General features: G+C 42.3%; 1 protein-coding gene across 4 annotated transcripts in view; it reads left to right on the forward strand.

Annotated features, from left to right (window-relative positions):
- mybpc2a (myosin binding protein Ca) overlaps positions 1–19,568 on the forward strand; it is a 98,734-nt gene that overhangs the window by 56,348 nt on the left and 22,818 nt on the right. For all 4 annotated transcript variants that reach the window (XM_061711180.1, XM_061711181.1, XM_061711182.1 and 1 more), the window contains 6 exons: positions 2,549–2,605; positions 3,508–3,677; positions 3,929–4,061; positions 8,828–8,952; positions 12,159–12,264; positions 15,176–15,345. In XM_061711180.1, the coding sequence (XP_061567164.1) occupies positions 2,549–2,605; positions 3,508–3,677; positions 3,929–4,061; positions 8,828–8,952; positions 12,159–12,264; positions 15,176–15,345 (761 nt within the window). The remainder of the gene's footprint in view (positions 1–2,548; positions 2,606–3,507; positions 3,678–3,928; positions 4,062–8,827; positions 8,953–12,158; positions 12,265–15,175; positions 15,346–19,568) is intronic.

The raw sequence follows: 19,568 nt of genomic DNA on the forward strand, positions 1-19,568 counted from the left end.
ATCTGCTGAACTGTCACATGACACGAAATCATTCAGGTTGCAAAATTGACATTCAGGTGGTTACTGACTCGGCCTGGATGGATGATCGTGTGGCCGAACTGTGCTAATCTGGGGTCCTTTCAGGGTCAAGCGAAGCCCACACGGGCGAACACGCAGCGGGCACGCTGCCCAGTTACGTCTAATCCTGCACGGCAAAAACAGCCCCCTAATATTCTTAAATCTAGTCAAAATGGTCTTATTTTTTAAGCAAAACAGAATCCCAACCATGGTGTTGAGAGCTAAGATTCTTAGGCCCAATCCCAATTCCCCTTCACTCGCCCTTCTTTTCTTCACTCGCCCTTCTTTTCTTCCCTACCCCCTAAAAAAGAAGGGGGAGATTTTAGGGCACTTGAGATCTAGGGCACTTGGCCCAGGTGCCTGTCCCATTTCTCCTACTCCCCCTCGTTTTCATCCCTAACCTGATCAGGAAGCTGAGAGCCAAAAGCTGTTTTAATTTCAGCTGTAGCGCTGTTAATATGCCGCTTTATTAAGTTTTAATATTTTTTCAGGCATAAAGGTAACCTTTAAGATCCGCAACCGGGGCTCAGTTTATCCAAATAACGCCTGAAATTTGACTCGACGTTTTCGGAGATGAGAAGAGCCGCCGGCCCCGGGGAGGAGCAGCAGCTCACAGCCCGAGAACAGACGTGATCGCTGGGTCGACCCACGCCGTCGTCCCGGGAGAGAAACCTGCAGCTCTGTTGAGAATTACGCTGGCTGAAATAAATCATTTAGGAAGATTTTGGTTTAATAGATGAAATCTAACAGTTGTAGCTATGCCTGTTAAGAAATTTGCTCCGAAATTTCGAGATTTCTGTCTGCCGGCTCCGGAGCTGATTTATGGGTCCGCGTTAAATCGACGCAGACCCTACGGCGTAGGGTACGGCGTACGTCGCCGCGTACATCGACGCAGAGCTTACGGCATACGTTACGTAACCTACGCCGTAGGCTCTGCGTTGGTGTAACGCGGAACCATAAATCCCTTTATTCTGGCGTGATCTTCGGCAACTTTATCTGAAAGTGTGTAAATTACCCAGATAACAGCTGGATTACTTGGTGGTTTCTGAAAACTATTATATCAGAAACATCTAAAACAAATCTGACGAGTCACAGGATTATTTCTCTCTATTTCTCACAAAAAAATGCTTGCTCCCTTGGTCACAATCTGAGACGACTCTGCCTGTTTCTCGGTCGGCGAGTCAAATCGACGCAGAGCCTACGGCGTAGGTTACGTAGCATTCTGGGAAATTTTCATAGCCCCTCGCTCGCGAAGTCAGCATGTGAAAACCCTCGATTTGAAGGGGATATTCTCAGCCCCTCGCCCTCGTTATGCCCACTCCCCTTAGGTGAAAAGAGGAATTGGGACACCACTACCTTCACGGGAACGCGCAAAAGTTAGGGGTAGTGAAGAAAACGAGGGCGAGGGGGTCAATTGGGACGCAGCCTTAAAACTAGAAAAATAGTCTTACAAGGCTTTATTACTTTGGTTGGTATTTGCAGTGTGCATCATTCCCTCTGGGATGTCATGGGGCCGGTGGACAGCCTTGTTTCAGCCCAGTTATTACCAACATGAGCCTCACTCTCACATGCTGGCTGTTGTGAGGCTGTGCAACTTGTGTTGTGTTGTGTTTCCTCAGCAGCCGTCGGTTTTTCTTGTATGTGTCTGCATCGCACATATTTTTGAAATTATAGACATGATTGTCTAATTCACAGCCCAATCTGCGGGTTTCCCCGGTCTGTTGCTCGCTCTCAGCCACCACCGAGTCTTGAGTACCGCATTGCATCTGTTTAGAAACGGCCGAGATTTTGTGCTTTCCAATATTCTCTTTTCAAATAATGCCATGTTGAAAACTGGATTTCAAAATGTTGTTTTAATAACGCCTTAAGCATTTCCCAAATAACCTCTGTGCTTCCCAGCCGTCACGTGGACTTATTTATCACTGTCTCTGAAGTTACTTCACCAGATCCTTTATTACGACCACAGCAGCCAAAGTGAATGAATGACTTAAAGTGAGTGTATGTGTCCTCTACTGAGGACACTTTTACAGTATAATAAAATGTTATTTGCTTAATCAATTGTCTTTATGACAAAGCATTTGTCTTCCTTGCTTCTCTTCTACCAAAATGCGTTCTTACTCTTGTGTTCCTTTCATGTGTAACGAATCTGCTGCCTTGTCTGGCGCTTACGTGCTGCTTGTTATGATTATTGTCTGTCGCTTGAATTCAGGGCATGATGCTAGCTTGCAGTCCTCACCAAATGCTTATGCTCTATGTTCCTATTTTTGCTTTTGTCTGAACAGAGGATTTAAAGAAAAGGTAAGATTTAACTGGAAACACAGATGCAATAAAAATCTTATGCGTTTATTAAAGTATTTGTCTCTTGAACTATTTGCACCCATTTTTAGTTTGTTATTTTGTGACGCAGCATGTGTATTACTGAATGTTCTTTAGCGGCCTGTTGTGAACAGTAAATACAACAATGAATGCAAATCTCTTCTCTTTGAACCAGCGGAGATGCAGGTGAAGATGCAGGTGAGCTCGACTTCAGCGGCCTGCTGAAGAAAAGGTAAGGCTGCTGCCAGAGATACATCTTTTAACGACATAGGGCCAAATCCACAAAAGGATTGCGCGGCTTTTGTGGCCGCTAAACCGGTGCAAACGAGACAAAAAGAGAGCGTCTAATTCACAAAGCACCAGCAAAGGGCGAATTGCACCACAAACTGCGCTGCCAAGCAAATAGTGTCATGGTGCGCCTGTGCCATTTGCATGCATATAAATTAGGTAATATTCATACATTCGCCGCAAAATTGCCCCCTTTCTATGCAAATAAGCCTCATTGCAAAAACCGTCTAATTCACAAAGGCCAGCGCTATTTGCCACACGCAAAAATAGTGGAGCAAATACCGTCTTTTCGAAGCATGTATGAACTGCGCGCAAACTCACTCCTCACTCCCCTCTGTCTCTGTTTCTCTCTCTCTTCAATATCATTCAAGCCTGTGTGATACTGAATGATATTAAGGGTGAAATCTACAGTCAAACATGACTGTAGACAGTCAGATCAAGTGGGGTTGTGGACTTATCTCGGATTTAAAAATAAAAATAACAGGACGGAGCTCAGGATTCATCCATACAGTAAGGGGCTGCTTTATTACAAACAATTCCACCATATAAACATATACATCTAGAATGTGTGTGTTTAACAGCTGACCTGTAGGTGTGTGCAGCAAAACACAGATCCTGATCTGATCCCGATCCGGTGTTAATGAAGTTACTGCAAAACTTTATGGGCGTGTTTGCGCCGGCATATCATTAGAGCAAAATCTTTTGTGAATAGGACCTTAAAGCGGGGCAAATTGCCGGCGCAAATGCGGCGCAATTCACAGCGCTATTTGCGGGCGCAATCTATTCTTTGTGGATTTGGCCCACAGTTTCTAATCCAACCCTCCGTATGGTTCGTGTTACATTTAGGAAGGAGAAGAAACCGGAAGAGCCAAAGGAGGAAGTGGATGTCTGGGACATTTTAAAGACTGCCAAGCCCTGCGACTTCGAGAAAATTGCTTTTCAGTACGGCATCACGGACCTGAGGGGCATGCTGAAGAGGCTGAAGAAGATGAGGGCGGAGCCCAAGAAGAGTGATGGTGAGGAGCAGAGGAAGAGACAGCAGAGATGTTAGGAGGCAAAGGCAGAGCGTGCAGGGAGGAAACTAGACCTCTTTAATGCTGCAGGCTGTAAATACTGGCGGCATTTAAAGGCCCCGGGGGAGAGACTCTATAGCCGGGACGCCACGAGGAATGTGTGTTGGCCTGTTATTGCTGCCGGCCGGCTCTTGTGGATTATCTGTCTGTTAAAGCGGTGGTTGAACTCCTCTAACATGATGCTTTCTCGCCAGCTTTCCTGAGTAAGCTGGACGCGGCCTACTCGGTGGACAAGGGGAAGAAGATCACGCTTTCAGTGGAAGTGGCCGACTCCAACGCTCCAATCAAGTGGCTCAAAAACGGACAGGAAATCAAACCGTCTGCCAAGTGAGCCACCTCAGAGTCCTTACAGCTGTGCGTGCATGAGAGAAGACATTTGGTCTACTAAACTATTATGTGGAGGGGCTACACTCAGCTTGATAAGTGTTTTCATCTTTCTCACCTGAGATGGAAAAACGCAAAAAAGAAAAAAGTGACCGAATATGCTCAACAAGGCTTCGTTTTCCTTTTACAGTGTCTGAAAACCTGCAACTACCGTATCAAATATTAGGGCAGGTGCTTACAGGTGAGTACGGTGGCCGAGACCCGCCATTGCTGAAAATAAAAGTAACACTGCAAACAGAAACAAACGCCACTGCAAATAAAATAAACGCTTTGCAAATAAAATAAACGCTGCAAACAAAAAGAAACGCAGCTGCAAATGAAAGAAACGCTGCAAATATAAAGAAACCCTGCTGCAAATAAAATAAAAAAACGACGCAAATAAAAAAGCCACAACGGAAGTGAATTACCGGGGACTATTTTTGCCGATGCACCGGTGTTGCACATTAAAAATGACACGTAGCGACGTTGAACACTAACCTTTTCACTTATTTTCTCGTTCGTTGTTCTTCTTATTCCTCGCTCTTCTTATTTCTTCCTTTTCACTCACGTCCTCTTCGTCTTCTTCTTCTCTTTCACATAAAAACACCGGTGCATCAGTAAAAATAGTCCCCGGTAATTCACTTCTGTTGTGGCTTTTTTATTTGCGTCGTTTTTTTTTTATATTTGCAGCGTTTCTTTTATTTGCAGCGGCGTTTGTTTTTATTTTCAGCGTTTATTTTATTTGCAGCAGCGTTTCTTTTTATTTGCAGCATTTCTTTAATTTTCCGCAATGGCGGGTCTCGGCCACCTTAGATGAGGCTGTTAGAGCAGGCAGGAACTTATATAAAGGAGTTAATCTGCGAAAATTGGATGAAATTGAAAAAAAATTAACCAAAACAAAACAATTTGCTTTTTGATTGTAGTTCGGGCATTAGAATCGTTTATTCTCATTCCCAGTTTTGCTGTAGGTCTTCTTTTGATGACCTAGAACACCTGGTAGGCCGTTTCTGTATGAAAAAGCAATGCACGGGTGTCCTGTGGATCACATATGTTGTGATTAAACATGTCACACAGCTTTGTTTTCACTGGAGCTCCTTTCATGTTGCCTTACGCTGCCCGTGCCATCGTTATTTTGGTTTGATCTCCTGTCAATCATCCGAGGTCTGTGTATAGTTGTCTGCATTTGGCAGGTGAGGATGAAACAGCTCGGATGTTGCATTTGCATATGTGTTTGTAATGTTAATGACAAAAAGGTATTTTTATTTTGGCATTGAAGTCGAGGTTTCAATGTCTCCGGTACATCAAACACTACTGACTCACCCGTGAATCATGTGATCAACTTCATGCATCTCTCTCTTCAATGGCTTTCACGCCCTGAACGTCCCGGCCGGTGCTGCATCACTGTCAGGAAAAGCCTCTCGCAGCACCAAAATAGTAACTCACTGCCATGGCTGTATCACCACAGGACATCCCACTCGACCTCGTGACTTCAATAAACTTTAACTATCACTTTAATATTACTGATCCAAAGACGTGATAAGAAGTTTAATGGGATTGCTTCATAATCAGGCCCAGAGATCATCAGTCAGGTCCGTGGACGTGATACATGGACTACACTAGTCTAACGATCAGATCGAGTGCTTTGGCTGCTGACTTCTAGGTCATTAAAAACAGACCCGGCATGAAAAATGGCACCAGTGTTTTATTGCCTGATTTCCATTCACGAGCGCAGCGACTAAGATCAGATAACCAGTTGATTGCTGATTGCTGTGCTGTTCAGACTACACAATCTGCTCTCTTGTATTCAGATGTTTCAAGTCATTGTGAAGTTTTACACTATGCGACCGACTGGAAACTGGAAGTCATGTGCTGAACACTGGTCCGCAAAACAAGATTTTGTCAAAGAAAAACAAAAAAAACAATAAAAATTAGGAAAACGTGAATTATTTATCTGAAAATTTACTGAAGGAAGAAATGAACGGTACATGTTTGCGTCATAATTTGCTTGGAACACAAATTAAAAACCAAAAGACCTAGAAGATATAAATAAAGAAATAAATTAGGACATATTAGCAGCGACTGGAGGACAATCTTTCTCCTACTTGAACCCCAGATGCCCTAATGCCAAAATAAATAGACGTTAGAACCCGTCAGGTATCAAACGGCTACAGTTTCTGAATATAACTACTTCACTAAGATGCCAACGGCCAAATACTGATCTCAAAACTCCAGAATGGCCATTCACAAACCAGAAGGTAATGTCTAGGTCAGGGGTAAATGTTGAAAGAGCCATATTGGAGCAAAAACACAAAAAACAAATATGTCTGGAGCCGCAAAAAATGAAAAGTCTTGTATAAACCTTAGAATGAAGGCAACACGTGCTGCATGTATCTATATTAATTATAACTGGGGGAAGATTTATTTTTTCATTATGCACTCATGCAAAAAAAGTCGAAATGTTGAGAAAAAAGTCAAATGTTGAGAGAAAAAAGTCGAAATGTTGAGAAAAAAGTCGAAATGTTGAGAAAAAAGTCAAAATGTTGAGAAAAAAGTCAAAATGTCGTGAAAAAAGTCGAAATGTCGAGAAAAAAGTCGAAATGTCGAGAAAAAAGTCAAAATTTCGAGAAAAAAGTTGTAATGTTGAGAAAAGGAAAAAAATAAAAAAAGAGAAAAAGGGAAAAAAAGGAAAAAGAAGGTCAAACATTTTTGAAAAAGCCAATGTTTAATATTTTTAGAGCAACTATTTAAATGCACAGTTAAAAAATGTTTGGGACTTTTGATGTAACTAGATTTATGTAGGTTTGGAGTTGCTGAGCTCTATCTAGCGCCGGTGTCACCCTTCGCCGCTCCTTCCAAGGCTTCCTTTGGTGTTTTATTGCACAGGCCGGAGTTGCTGCGACTGGTAGTTTTTTCCATGGCTCTGCCATCTGCTGTTTTCAGAATATTCATGCTGCCCATTGGCAGTAATGCAGCCCCTTTTTATCATGATTATAATGTCATTATAGAGGCAGAGACGTTTTCTGTTGTCCTGAAGTCTCTCTGGAAGTCTTCCCAAGCACTTCGCTGTGGCCGCCGAGCTCATACGTGTCTTAAAGTCCCTGGTATTTAGAAATGTCTCGTACGATTAAGCTGCTCTTTTTTATCATTTCAAACCAACTACTCGTGGTGCCCGAGATGGGAAGCCGTAACTCGGCTGACACAGACACGGAAAAGGGAAGACCTTCTTAGTGCAGCTCGCTGAGATTCAACATTCAGAACTGACGGTAGACTCAGGCATCAAATAAACCAGGAAACAAGATTGATTTAGCATTCCCTTTGCTCTTGACAACAAAATAAAAATATTTTGGAAGAAAATTTGAAGGAGAAATTTTAAAAAAAGGGCACATGAGGATCTGATTGTATAATCGATTGATACCTTTCTGTTTCTGCACTGCCGTCACAATCAGAAAAACAGAAGGTCCGGTTCGCTGCAGCCTCTGATTGGAACACCTTACAAAAAACCTTTAAACTTTCTGTTCTCACTTCCATCTCCACCTTCAAACTACATCCTTTATTAAGTACAACAGACTCCTGCACTTGCCTCTAGTCCTCCTTCATGCATACTGACTGTTTTACTTGATTAATTGTTTTATCTTTTGTATTGTGTTTTAATGTCTTTTTGTGTATTTATATAACTTTGTTTTTTTCATCTTAGCTCCCTCCCCTTACCCCCCTAGGCTGCACTTGTAAATAAAGAAATTGTTCTTAATTTGCTTGCCTGGTTAAATAAAGGTTAAATAAAATAAAAATAAAGAAGAAAAATTATTTATGCCAATAAAACATTTCTAAAAAAAAAAATATATCATGAATTAAGAAATAAAAATAACCTATTTATTCAAAAAGATACAAAAACTAATAATAATTAGAAAACTGTTTTTATTTCAATATAAAATGAACACTTAAAATAAACAAAAGTACATTTTGATGTATTATTTCATACATCAGGCAGCCAGAAATCAGAAATCAGAAAGGGGTTTATTGCCAAGTTTGTTAACACACACAAGGAATTTGTTGTAGTGATTGGTGCAACACAATACAAATATAAAAGAAATATATAGGAGATAAAATAAAATGTATAAACAATAAAATAAAATGTATAAACAGAAATGTACAATATGAAGGGGTTAAGGTTATTAACTGACAAGGCAGCTGTCAGGAGACAGGTGTCCACAAATAAAGGAATAAATTCATTGGTTTCTCTTAGATCTTTTAAACAAAACCATAAAGGCCGCAGGACCAACGTCCCACGGCAGCAGATAAGTGTCCTGATGTGATGCTGCTTTATTCCTAAACTCTTTCAGTGACAACTCTGCTTCATACCTACTAAGCATTCAAGTTCCACTTACTATTAATGGACTTTGAGTCATCTGAGGATGGGAATGCGTACAGCCTGTAACCATGGCGATCTTTTCTATCACTGCCTACCATTTCTGCAGCCCTTTTGAATGCGGTCCCCATATTTCCTGAGCGCATCAGCCCATGCGCTTGCGTCTGCAGACGCGTCTCTAAAGGTCTTCACAGAACTGCGTGGCTCCATAGCGTAAAGAGACTGAGTCACTCGGGTGTCATCGGGCCCCGTGAATGTGATTGTGCCGAATGCAGTTATTCATTACGCTCTCGTTTCTCGGTGGCTCCTTTTGTTGCTCGCCCTCACCGTGTTAATCTCCCCCCCACCGTCCCCGTGTGTGCAGGTATGTGTTTGAGAGCGTGGGCAACAAGAGGTCACTCACCATCAACAAGTGCAACCTGTCGGATGACGCAGCCTACGAGTGCGTGATCGGGGAGGAGAAGTGCTTCACCGAGGTTTTTGTCAAAGGTACATGAGTCACCGTCTTTGGAGGAATCCGTCTTTTACGAGGGAGGAGGTTTTAGCAAACACTGCTGTACGACGAGCGTGGAGAGGCTCGTCAGCCCTGCTCTCCTTCACGATGCTGCATCATCAACCCTTTATTTCTGTGGTTCTGAATAACATGCAGCTTGCTTTTTATTCTGCTCATCAAGTGAAATCCTTATGCATGGCTTATTTTCATTTATAGGAGTTATGATATGTGAAGGACATCAGTACTTTATTGCATAGTTCTGAGATAAACCATTATATTTTAATATATTATATCTTATAACACATCATATCAGATTTAGCATAAACAGACAAATTAACTGCTTCATATCTTGTAATTGGGAACATTCTGCTTTTACATCATCAGAGGCCGCTCCCATGCCGTGTTGGTGTCCCTAAAAAAGATCTAATTGATTGATTGAATTGTTTATTTCGAACACATAAGGAAAAAAATATAAGATTTTTAAACAAATTCAAAACATACAGAAAAAAAAGCAACAACAACAAAAACGTAATACAAACGGGGGGAAAAAAAACAGTGTCCGAAAAGGAGCAGGTAGAAGTAAAACTTATTTAACCCTGCCCCTTTGTTACCTCTATTATAAATTAAACATAAATATTAATAATAAATAGCTGCAATTACCTAATAGGCTACCGATTTTCCCATTGGTTGTGCCTTTGCACCTAACCAGCTAACAAACACCATATTGCCTTAACATAACTCCTCAACCAAATAACTTCCCAGAACTTCCTTTTTGTACCGTTTTTTAAATTGATTTATATTTGTACATTGCTTCAACCCATCACCCAACCCATTCCATAAATCCACTCCAACAACTGAGATACACATGCTTTTCCTTTTAGAATGAACACATTGTTTTTTGAAATTATATTTTCCTCTTAAATTATAACCCCCCTCCCTGTCACAAAACATTTTCTGTAAATTGCCTGGAAGTGAATCAGTTCTCGCTTTGAATATGATTTGTAGAGTTTTTAGTTTGTCAGTATGAAGGCGGATTATCTGCTGGATGTTGTTTTTCCACAACAACATCGAAGGTTACCCTCACAAAGCTTTGGGGAGTGAGTTAAATATGATAAACGTGAGTTAAACACCCCCAAAACCTCCAATTCAGCCCCAAGTCTTGGTTGATGGAAGATAAAGCTGACGTTCAGGCATGAGCCCCAAAGTTTTTGGGGCGAACATCATGATTAATTTAGTACAAAATGTAGCTTTCACAATAGGTAACGTGGAAAATGACACCAAATTATTCTAAGAAATTAAACAGTGGGTTGTATGGACTTATGACCTTGAGAGATGGATTCAGAAAGATCTTGAATGGAAAGTAGGGAGATGCGATAAGCTCCCAGTAGCGGCCGACCGATGTGTAAACACAAACTAACTGGGACTAGGAGCCAGCATCACAACTCAACTATCTCTGGAGACCTTGTTTCTGCTCTTATAAGGGTTAAAAGGTTGCCCCCCCATCCTTAATGCTTCCAAGCAGAGCCGCCTGGGAGATTTGCGAGGCCCTGTGCGAAATGGCCGGGGGGGCCCTCGCGAAATTTTTGGGTTTTTTGGGTTGGATCGGGTGTCTATATGCGCAATTTTAACTCTCCAATTAGCAAAATACTGCATACCTTCCCCTGCCTCATCATCATCTCTTGCCTCGACGCGGGGCCCCACGGCTGCTTGAGACCCGGTCGGATTGGTGATTTTTCTAGCAAATTTATCAAACGAGCCTTTCAGAGAGGCATTAAACTCTTCCATTTTCTTTAGTTTTTTTCTTTTTTCATCCCCTGATGGAAATTTCCTGAATCTGTCTCGTTCTCTCGACATTGTGTGACAGTTTGTTCCAACTCCACCGTCTGGATCAGAGCAGCTTGTGTCTGCGCTTGGTCTGATCAGTTGTATTGAACAACAGACACGCGCATCATTGCACATATATTTTATTGATATGCACAGACTAGTACACATTTAGGTCTGTAATGGAATGTGACTGTTGTTATTTATAAGGGAAAAAACGAAAAAAAAAAACGAAAAAAAAAAAAAATAATAATTTTTTTTTTTTTTTTCAAAAACGGCCCATAGCGCGAGGCCCCTTGGGGCGCGAGGCCCCGTGCGGTCGCACGGTTCGCACACCCCTTGCGGCGGCTCTGCTTCCAAGGCTACCTGCGTCCGTACACACGTGGACAAAATTGTTGGTACCCCTCAATTAAAGAAGGAAAAACCCACAATTCTCACTGAAATCACTTGAAACTTACAAAAGTAACAATAAATAAAAATGTATTGAAAATTAAATAATCAAAATCAGCCATTACTTTTGAATTGTTGATTAACATAATTATTAAAAAAAACAAACTAATGTAATAGGGCTGGACAAAAATGATGGTACCCATAACTTAATATTTTGTTGCACAACCTTTTGAGGCAATCAATGCAATGTTAATCAACAATTCAAAAGTAATGGCTGATTTTGATCATTTAATTTTCAATACATTTTTATTTATTGCTACTTTTGTAAGTTTCAAGTGATTTCAGTGAGAATTGGGGGTTTTTCCTTCTTTAACAGAGGGGTACCAACAATTTTGTCCACGTCCGTATATTCGCCCGAGGGACATGCATGCCTTAGTGTTTATCAGGGAAGAAAAAAAGAGCAACCAAGAAACAAAAACATATACTGAAGACGTCAAACTCATTTCACAAAATGTATGTGAGGCCTGCAGTCAAAGTGCTGATGTCTTTGTGAAGCTGTGTCTGTGGCTCTGAGAGTCTGTGGGCTCACCAGCCGAGGGAATGGAGATGTCTGGAGGGGGCCTGGATGCTGACGATGATGAATAGTCATCGCTGGCGGAGCATCAAGCATCACGCCATGTGGTTGCACGGTGTGATTCACGCCCCCTCAGATGGTTTCAAGTACCTTCCACCTCTATAGGAGACCCGCGTGCGCACTTCCACGAGGACGTCACAGACGTATTGAGGTGGTTTTCAAGTGCAGGCGATGACTGCTGCGTGGTTTCTGTGTCATCTTTACTGTCACTGTTACTTAACAACTGCAATTATCTGGCAAAATGCTTTTCCCAGAAATCTTTCTTCCAAAAATATAAACATCTTAAAGTAGAAATGTGAGACTTTTCATGCGTGAGAGTTCAGCTGCAGGCTCAGACTCTTCTCTGTTTGTCCTCAGAGCCTCCAATCACCATCACCAAGCTGCTGGATGACGTTCACACCGTGGTGGGTGAGAAGGTGGAGTTTGAAGTCGAGGTCTCCGAGGAAGGGGCTCATGTCAGATGGTGAGACGCTGTGCTTTTAGGTTTAACACGGATATTTATTGGCTATGAAAAGCAAATTCAATAGTTCTCCTTCACTCCAACTTTATATCCAGCTTTTTTATGCAATACCTGAATGAAAATGAGAAGGTAAAAGCTTTCAAGCAGATACTCCTGGCCAGTATTTTGTGATGCTGCAAAAAATTCTTCTTTGACAAATGTGACGTGTGGTTAAACATGTTATTCTTGGTTTTATTCATTTGCATTTACAGGACTGTCTCAGAAAATTACAATATTGTGATAAAGTTCTTTATTTTCTGTAATGCAATTAAAAAAACAAATATGTCATACATTCTGGATTCATTACAAATCAACTGAAATATTGCAAGCCTTTTATTATTTTAATATTGCTGATTATGGCTTAGATTCCCAGAATATTCTATTTTTTTGAGATAGGATATTTGAGTTTTCTTAAGCTGTAAGCCATGATCAGCAATATTAAAATAATAAAAGGCTTGCAATATTTCAGTTGATTTGTAATGAATCAAGAATGTTTGAAATTTTTGTTTTTGTAATTGCATTACAGAAAATCACACTATTCTAATTTTCTGAGACAGTCCTGTATAGTGAGCACAGTGACAAAACTATATATTTGAAAGTGCAAAAGCCTCTACAGTTTCCCAGTGAGCACCGATGGTGGAGAAGACATTTTGGGAGATCTTGATTGAGCATTCACACTCAGACAGGGATTTGCAGTTAAAATCCCTGCCTGAATTAAAGTTTCAGACCCCAATAAAACACATTTAGCATCTGTAGCGGCAGAAGGATTCAGCAAATTCATGATATTCAATATTAAATACTTGAAAGTTTAGATGTTTTGCTCTCTTTTCTCCTTTTCTGCACAAAAATGACCTTGTGCATTTCCACCAGCGTAGAGGAGATCTCCCCACTGAGAGCTGAGGAGAACATGGATGCGTTCCTACGGCACGAGCCAACACTATAAATGCAAAAAAGCCAAGAGAAAAATGTTGGCCGGAAAAAGTTAATTGTTCACATTAGCAAGTTAATATAGGCTATTAATTTTAACACTCATTGCACTCTAATTGCCAGACATTTATTTGCTGTGCAGCACCTGAGAAGAAAGCTCTTCCACTTTATGCTTTGATATATTAAAAGTGAAGCTCCTTTGACACTGCGCTCGATGGTGGATTTGTGGAAAATGCTTTTTCGCTGAATTAATTGAATTTATCAAATGTTTATCTGATACCAGTAAATTAATTAGTTTTCTAATCTATGTTCCAGAGGTGAGTGCAGCAGTTAGCTGCAAGTCAAGGACTGTAAGAGAATAAATATCATAAATATACATTTGCTGCTCGTTCAACTGCATGCACAATGCTGCAGCGGTGATACGGCACAATACACACACAGTGTGTGTGTGTGCTTTTGTCCCTGTGCGACTTCATTAGTTGTGCAATGAAAAAAATGATAGGCCAATAGAAACGCAGGTGGGAATAAAGTCCCTCTGTGATTCTAAAAGATGGACAGCTTCAATGCCGGTCCTCTGCTATCATTTACACTTTCATAGTAAGAACAGATAGGAACTACACAATGGCACGCCATTTATCCATCTCTCCTTAACTGTTTTTGAGTGCCTCTTTTATGGAAACTCATTGAAGATGTAGGAAATGATGTTCTAATGAAATCCCCCAAATACGCGCTGTCACTTATTACACATAACAATTCAAAAGATACGGGCTTGAATATGATATTTAAAAATGATTCAAACTGCTTCTGACAAACCACCAGCAGCCTCTGGTGCAGGGTCGTGCTGACGTCTTCTTTCAGTCATCAAGCTGGTGCTGCACTCAACAATTTGTCCTCAAGAGACCACAGCTCTCGTCTTAGTGGTAAATAAAATTCCTCTTGGGTTTGTAGAAGTTCATGATTCGGTGCTCTGGGTGCAGCTGGAGTGCACGATGCGTGCTTGACATCGCTACCCACAAGACATTGCCATAGCATAGAACGAGGCCAACTCTGGAGCCGGTTGTGTTTAGCGTAGGTAACCATGGGGACAGGGCCGCCGCAAGGGGTGTACGAACCGTGCAACCGCACGGGGCCTCGCGCCCCAAGAGACCTCGCTCTATGGGCGTTTTTTTTTTTTTTTTTTTTTTTTCCCAATTTTTTTTTCGTTTTTTCCCTTATAAATATCAACAGTCACGTTCCATTACAGACCTAAATGTGTGCTAGTCTGTGCATATCAATAAATATATGTGCAATGATGCGCGTGTCTGTTGTTCCATACAACTGCGTCAGACCAAGCGCAGACACAAGCTAGTCTGATTGGAGTGGAGTTGGAACAAACTGTCACACAATGTCGAGAGAACGAGACAGAATCAGGAAATTTCCATCAGGGGATGAAAAAAGAAAAAAACTCAAGAAAATGGAAGAGTTTAATGCCTCTCTGAAAGGCTTGTTTGATAAATTTGTTACAAAAATCACCTATCCGACCGGGTCTCAAGCAGCCACGGGGCCCCACGTCGAGGCAAGAGATGATGATGAGGCAGGGGAAGGTATCCAGTATTTTGATAATTGGAGAGTTAAAATTGCGCATATAGACACCCGATCTGACCCGAAAAACCCAAAAATTTTGTGGGCCCCCCCCGGCCATTTCGCACAGGGCCTCGCAAATCTCCCAGACGGCTCTGCATGGGGATCTCTGCCAGGTCTAGCAATGATCCTCCTCTCCGTGTTTAAAACTGGCTTTAGACTAAACGTGACTAAACACCGACCCATTAGCCCGGGTTCTCCTCAGAGTCCGCGTCTCTGCAGGCCGACCATGTGGAGCCCTGCTGAGTCTGGGTACTTCTTTGTATCTCTGATAAGTGTCACTGATCTGTGTGTGTGTGTGTGTGTGTCTGTTTCTTGTCCTCATCAGGGAGAAAGACGGAGTTGAGCTGAACCGGGAAAACGCAGGTTCAAAGTACAGGTTCAAAAAAGATGGCAAGAGGCACATTCTGATCATAAACGAAGCGACTAAAGAGGATATTGGAATGTATCATGTATTCACCAACGGAGGGGAGTCCAAGGCCGAGCTGGAGGTTGAAGGTACTTTGTCTGCTGACATAGACATGGAGAAGGTCGTGAGCACACGAATCGGGGAAAAAAGAATTGTGAAATACATCACCTGAGCTAGAACCAGGAAAAATCTGAAAACGTTGAGCTAAAACAATAACAAAAAGCAATTTTCATTGACCTTGGATAGAAGGATTGGAAAAAGTGGTCATAGAGGGAGGACTGTACAGTAGCATCAGGTGATTTTAATGATGAATTGAACCAAAAGCAGTATTTAAAGATGACTTTGAGGAGTATTAATTTAATTTAAATGAATGATCTTCAAAGAAATACTGTGAAGGATTCGCACATTTCTTCTTCTGTGGGCCATATTATCGTTTACCCTTGACTAAGCGGGCCGTTGTCATGCTTCTGGTCACACCTGTGCTCACACCTGCCCCCGGTACAGGGGGCTCTGGTCAACAGGTGCTTAAACAGCACCTGCATCTGGGAGCATTTCAGTGCATAAAGGGCAGCAGCTTGAGTCTAAACTGGGATCTCGTTTGCTTCAGAGTCCCGCGCCAACAACCATTATTCATCAGTAGCCGATATAATCACCTGGGCGAGGGATTACTGCGGGAAACCCAGATTCATAAATGCCACTTAAAGGTTTACTGAGCAAAAAAGAAGCCTTATGTTAACCTTGTCTGGAGGCAGTATTGATCTCTCTGGGCTCGGAGCCATCAGGTGAATTCATATTCCAGATCTCATTTAGTAAGAAATAGGGCACATGTGCCTCAGGATCTTAGAAAAAGGTCCAAATGCCAAGCAAGCGCCATTTACACTGGCAGCATTCATCCAAAAGGTTTTACATTGACATAAGAAGTCTGGAAGATAATACGTTTTCCAAAGATGCATTTTTCAAAAACACAAGTTGAAAATGAAACTGTGCACACCTTACTAAAGGTAAAACCTGCCTGAACGGATCTGCCTCAGCAGAGGATGTGTAGAGGATTTTAAAACAACCATTTTTTAAATCTGTTGCAGGCCTGAAATGTACAAATGTAGCGTCTCATGGACATCAGCAGCTTTTTTAAATGTACCAACACAAACTCCAGCCTCCAGTTAAGAACCCAGATCAAATTCAGTCAGTGCACATTGATGTTTTCCATCCTGACAAGCATGAAAAGCAGTAAATGAGTCATTACCGATGTCATAATTAACATTACTTCATTAACCCCTTCAGAATCAGTGGTTCTATCACGGCATCTGTCACACTCATTTTCTTTTACACCTCCAAAACTGATATCTGATTCCAGCTATCAAGATGTTTTAGTCGCTGCATGCATGCAAGCCAGATGAGTCTCCTAATTGATTACAGCGTGAGGACAAAGTAGACACGGGTCATGTTCAGTGAGGATCCAGCGACCAAAACAAACACAAGGATCGTAACTGCACGCTTGAAAATCTGGTCGCATGCGTTGCATCCAGGAGGTGGATGGACGCCTCATTATTTAATATATTCTAACTGTGTGGGATGCTGTCAACTTTAGGTGTTAAAATTATAGAAATTATTTCTCAACAGACATGATTCTAAAGTGTACGAAGACTCGGTCCTGCAAACATCACATTACACAGTAAAGCTCTAAAAATGGTTTGATATGACATTTTAATGGCTCAACATTTTTCGTGTATCTGCTCGTTTTGTGACATGTGGAAAGCTTAATGACTATGGAGATTAGCATCATTTTCCTGTCTGTAGGGTAAATTTCAAGCTGCGACGGAACATTGAATATCTTTAAATCTACGAAAAGCAAAGATAAGTACAGTATATGACAGCGAATCAGGACCCCTGTGAAGGAAAACTACAAGATTTTATGTGAATAAAGTCAATATTAAGTCATACATTTACTGTATGACAGTAAATGTTGTCAGTTTTGTCCCCACCCATCCGTTGATCTCCTTCTCCATTCTTACCACACTGATGAACAAGACCCTGAGAATCTGAAGCTTGGAGGTCCCGACCCTCATCGCTGCTGCCCTTCTTTATTGTTCAGAGGCAGCGATGGGAAATGGGAAGCAGGACTGGAAGGAGCAGGGATGAAAATAAGATTTTACTTTGGGAGTGATGGGATTAAGAACAAACACATGAGAGGAACAGCCACCGAGCTCTTGGAGAAAAAAAAACATGAGAAAAAGGCTCGACTAAGATGGTTTAGGCTCCTAAATAGGAGGAATAGTGAATGCACTGGTAAAAGGATGCAGGAGATGGAGCTTCCAGGCAGGAGAAGGAAAAAAGGAACCAAGACCATGTGTTTAATGTTATAATTCGATATTAGAGTCCTCTGAATAATAAATCATGCGGCAAGTTAAACAATTTATAAATATCTTTCAATAAATGTTAACAGTTTTCTGTCATGTTGATTCAGTTCAATTTAATTGTATTTATATAGCGTCTATTACAACACAAGTTGTCCCCAGGCGTTTTCCTGAGACCCAGAACATGACCCCCGAGCTATTATTACATGAACAACGGCAGGTGAAGACTCCCCAAGCGGGAGAAAACCCTTAGAGCCAAACAATGGCAAGAAAAACTCCCCTTCAGGAGGGAAGAAACCTTGAGCAGGACCTGGCTCATAAGGGGGGGGGCCTAACGCCGAAGGCCAGCCGGGTAGAGGAAATGGGAGATAGGAAAGAGAGGATGAAGAACCAAGAGGGGAGAGACACAGATAAATTGTCAAAGGTACATAAGACAAGATAGTGTATATTAGTCGTCATTATCCGTTAGCTGGAGAACTAAGAACTATGTGCATGTGACTAATGCACGGTTAGCTGGCGGACTACAGGGAGGGCTTTATGCTGACATGGTGTGGGTAAAAGCCCACTTTATCAGGGAATGAAGGGCATGACAGCATCCATGAAACACTGGTGCTGTGTTGAGAGTCACATGCACATCCCACCCAGTCCGACAAGGGCAGGTTACCGGTTCAAGTTCTCACATATCTGGTATCATAAAGTCCTGCAGTGGGTTCATTTGTTTTCATATCCTCATAAAATTGATACTTGAAGACCAACAACCACTTTTTTCAAGATGTCACCGCTCAGTGGTTTGGGAGGAGGGCACAACTGTCCGCATTCACAAAGTCCAATGCTAATAGAGCAAAAATAACCTCAGTTTGTTATAATCAATCCTCGTGTGTGAGGTCTGCAGAGACTACATGCGATGGGAAGTTGCTCCGGATTAGGGTTAGGGTTAGGGCTAGGGTTGCATTATGGTTCTGCATCAAATCGACGGCATGCCTACGTCGTCACCATCACCGTGATGCCGTCACCGTGACGCCGTCGTGAACCCTTCGGACTTCTCCGTCACTCCACCAGTTTTTCCGACTTTTCCGGTCACTGTTAATCAAAGAGACAAGGACAACTATTGTGCAAAAAACGCGCTGAAAGTTCACGACTGCTTCAAACCGGAAACCGGAAATGCGTTTGGTCGGTGTCGCCTCGACGCGTAGTTACAACTTTTGGGAGGTACACGTCAGCGGCTGCGTCAGTGACGGCGTGTGGTACTCATCGACGCGTACCCTACGCCGTAGGCACGGCATCGCTTTGATGCAGAACCATAACTCCGCCTTTAGGGTTAGGGTTAGAGCAGGGTTAGAGCAAAAATAACCGTTTGTTTGTTATAATCAATCCTCGTGTTTGAGGTCTGCAGAGACTACATGCAATAGGAAGCTGCTCCGGGTTAGGGTTAGAGCAGAGTTAGGGTTAGGGCTAGGGTTAGGGTTAGAGCAGGGTTAGAGCAGGGTTAGGGTTAGTGCAGGGCTAGGGTTAGGGTTAGAGCAGGGCTAGGGTTAGAGCAGGGTTAGGGCTAGAGCAGGGTTAGGGCTAGGGTTAGGGTTAGAGCAGGGTTAGGGTTAGGGTTCGGGATAGAGCAGGGTTAGGGTTAGTGCAGGGCTAGGGTTAGGGTTAGAGCAGGGTTAGGGCTAGAGCAGGGTTAGGGCTAGGGTTAGAGCAGGGTTAGGGCTAGGGTTAGAGCAGGGTTAGGGCTAGAGCAGGGTTAGGGCTAGGGTTAGGGTTAGGGCTAGGGTTAGAGCAGGGTTAGGGCTAGGGTTAGGGTTAGGGCTAGGGTTAGAGCAGGGTTAGGGCTAGAGCAGGGTTAGGGCTAGGGTTAGGGCTAGAGCAGGGTTAGGGCTAGGGTTAGAGCAGGGTTAGGGCTAGAGCAGGGTTAGGGCTAGGGTTAGGGTTAGAGCAGGGTTAGGGTTAGGGTTAGGGATAGA

The sequence above is a fragment of the Cololabis saira genome, chromosome 21 (genome assembly GCF_033807715.1).
Source record: "Cololabis saira isolate AMF1-May2022 chromosome 21, fColSai1.1, whole genome shotgun sequence".
Lineage (NCBI taxonomy): Eukaryota > Metazoa > Chordata > Actinopteri > Beloniformes > Belonidae > Cololabis > Cololabis saira.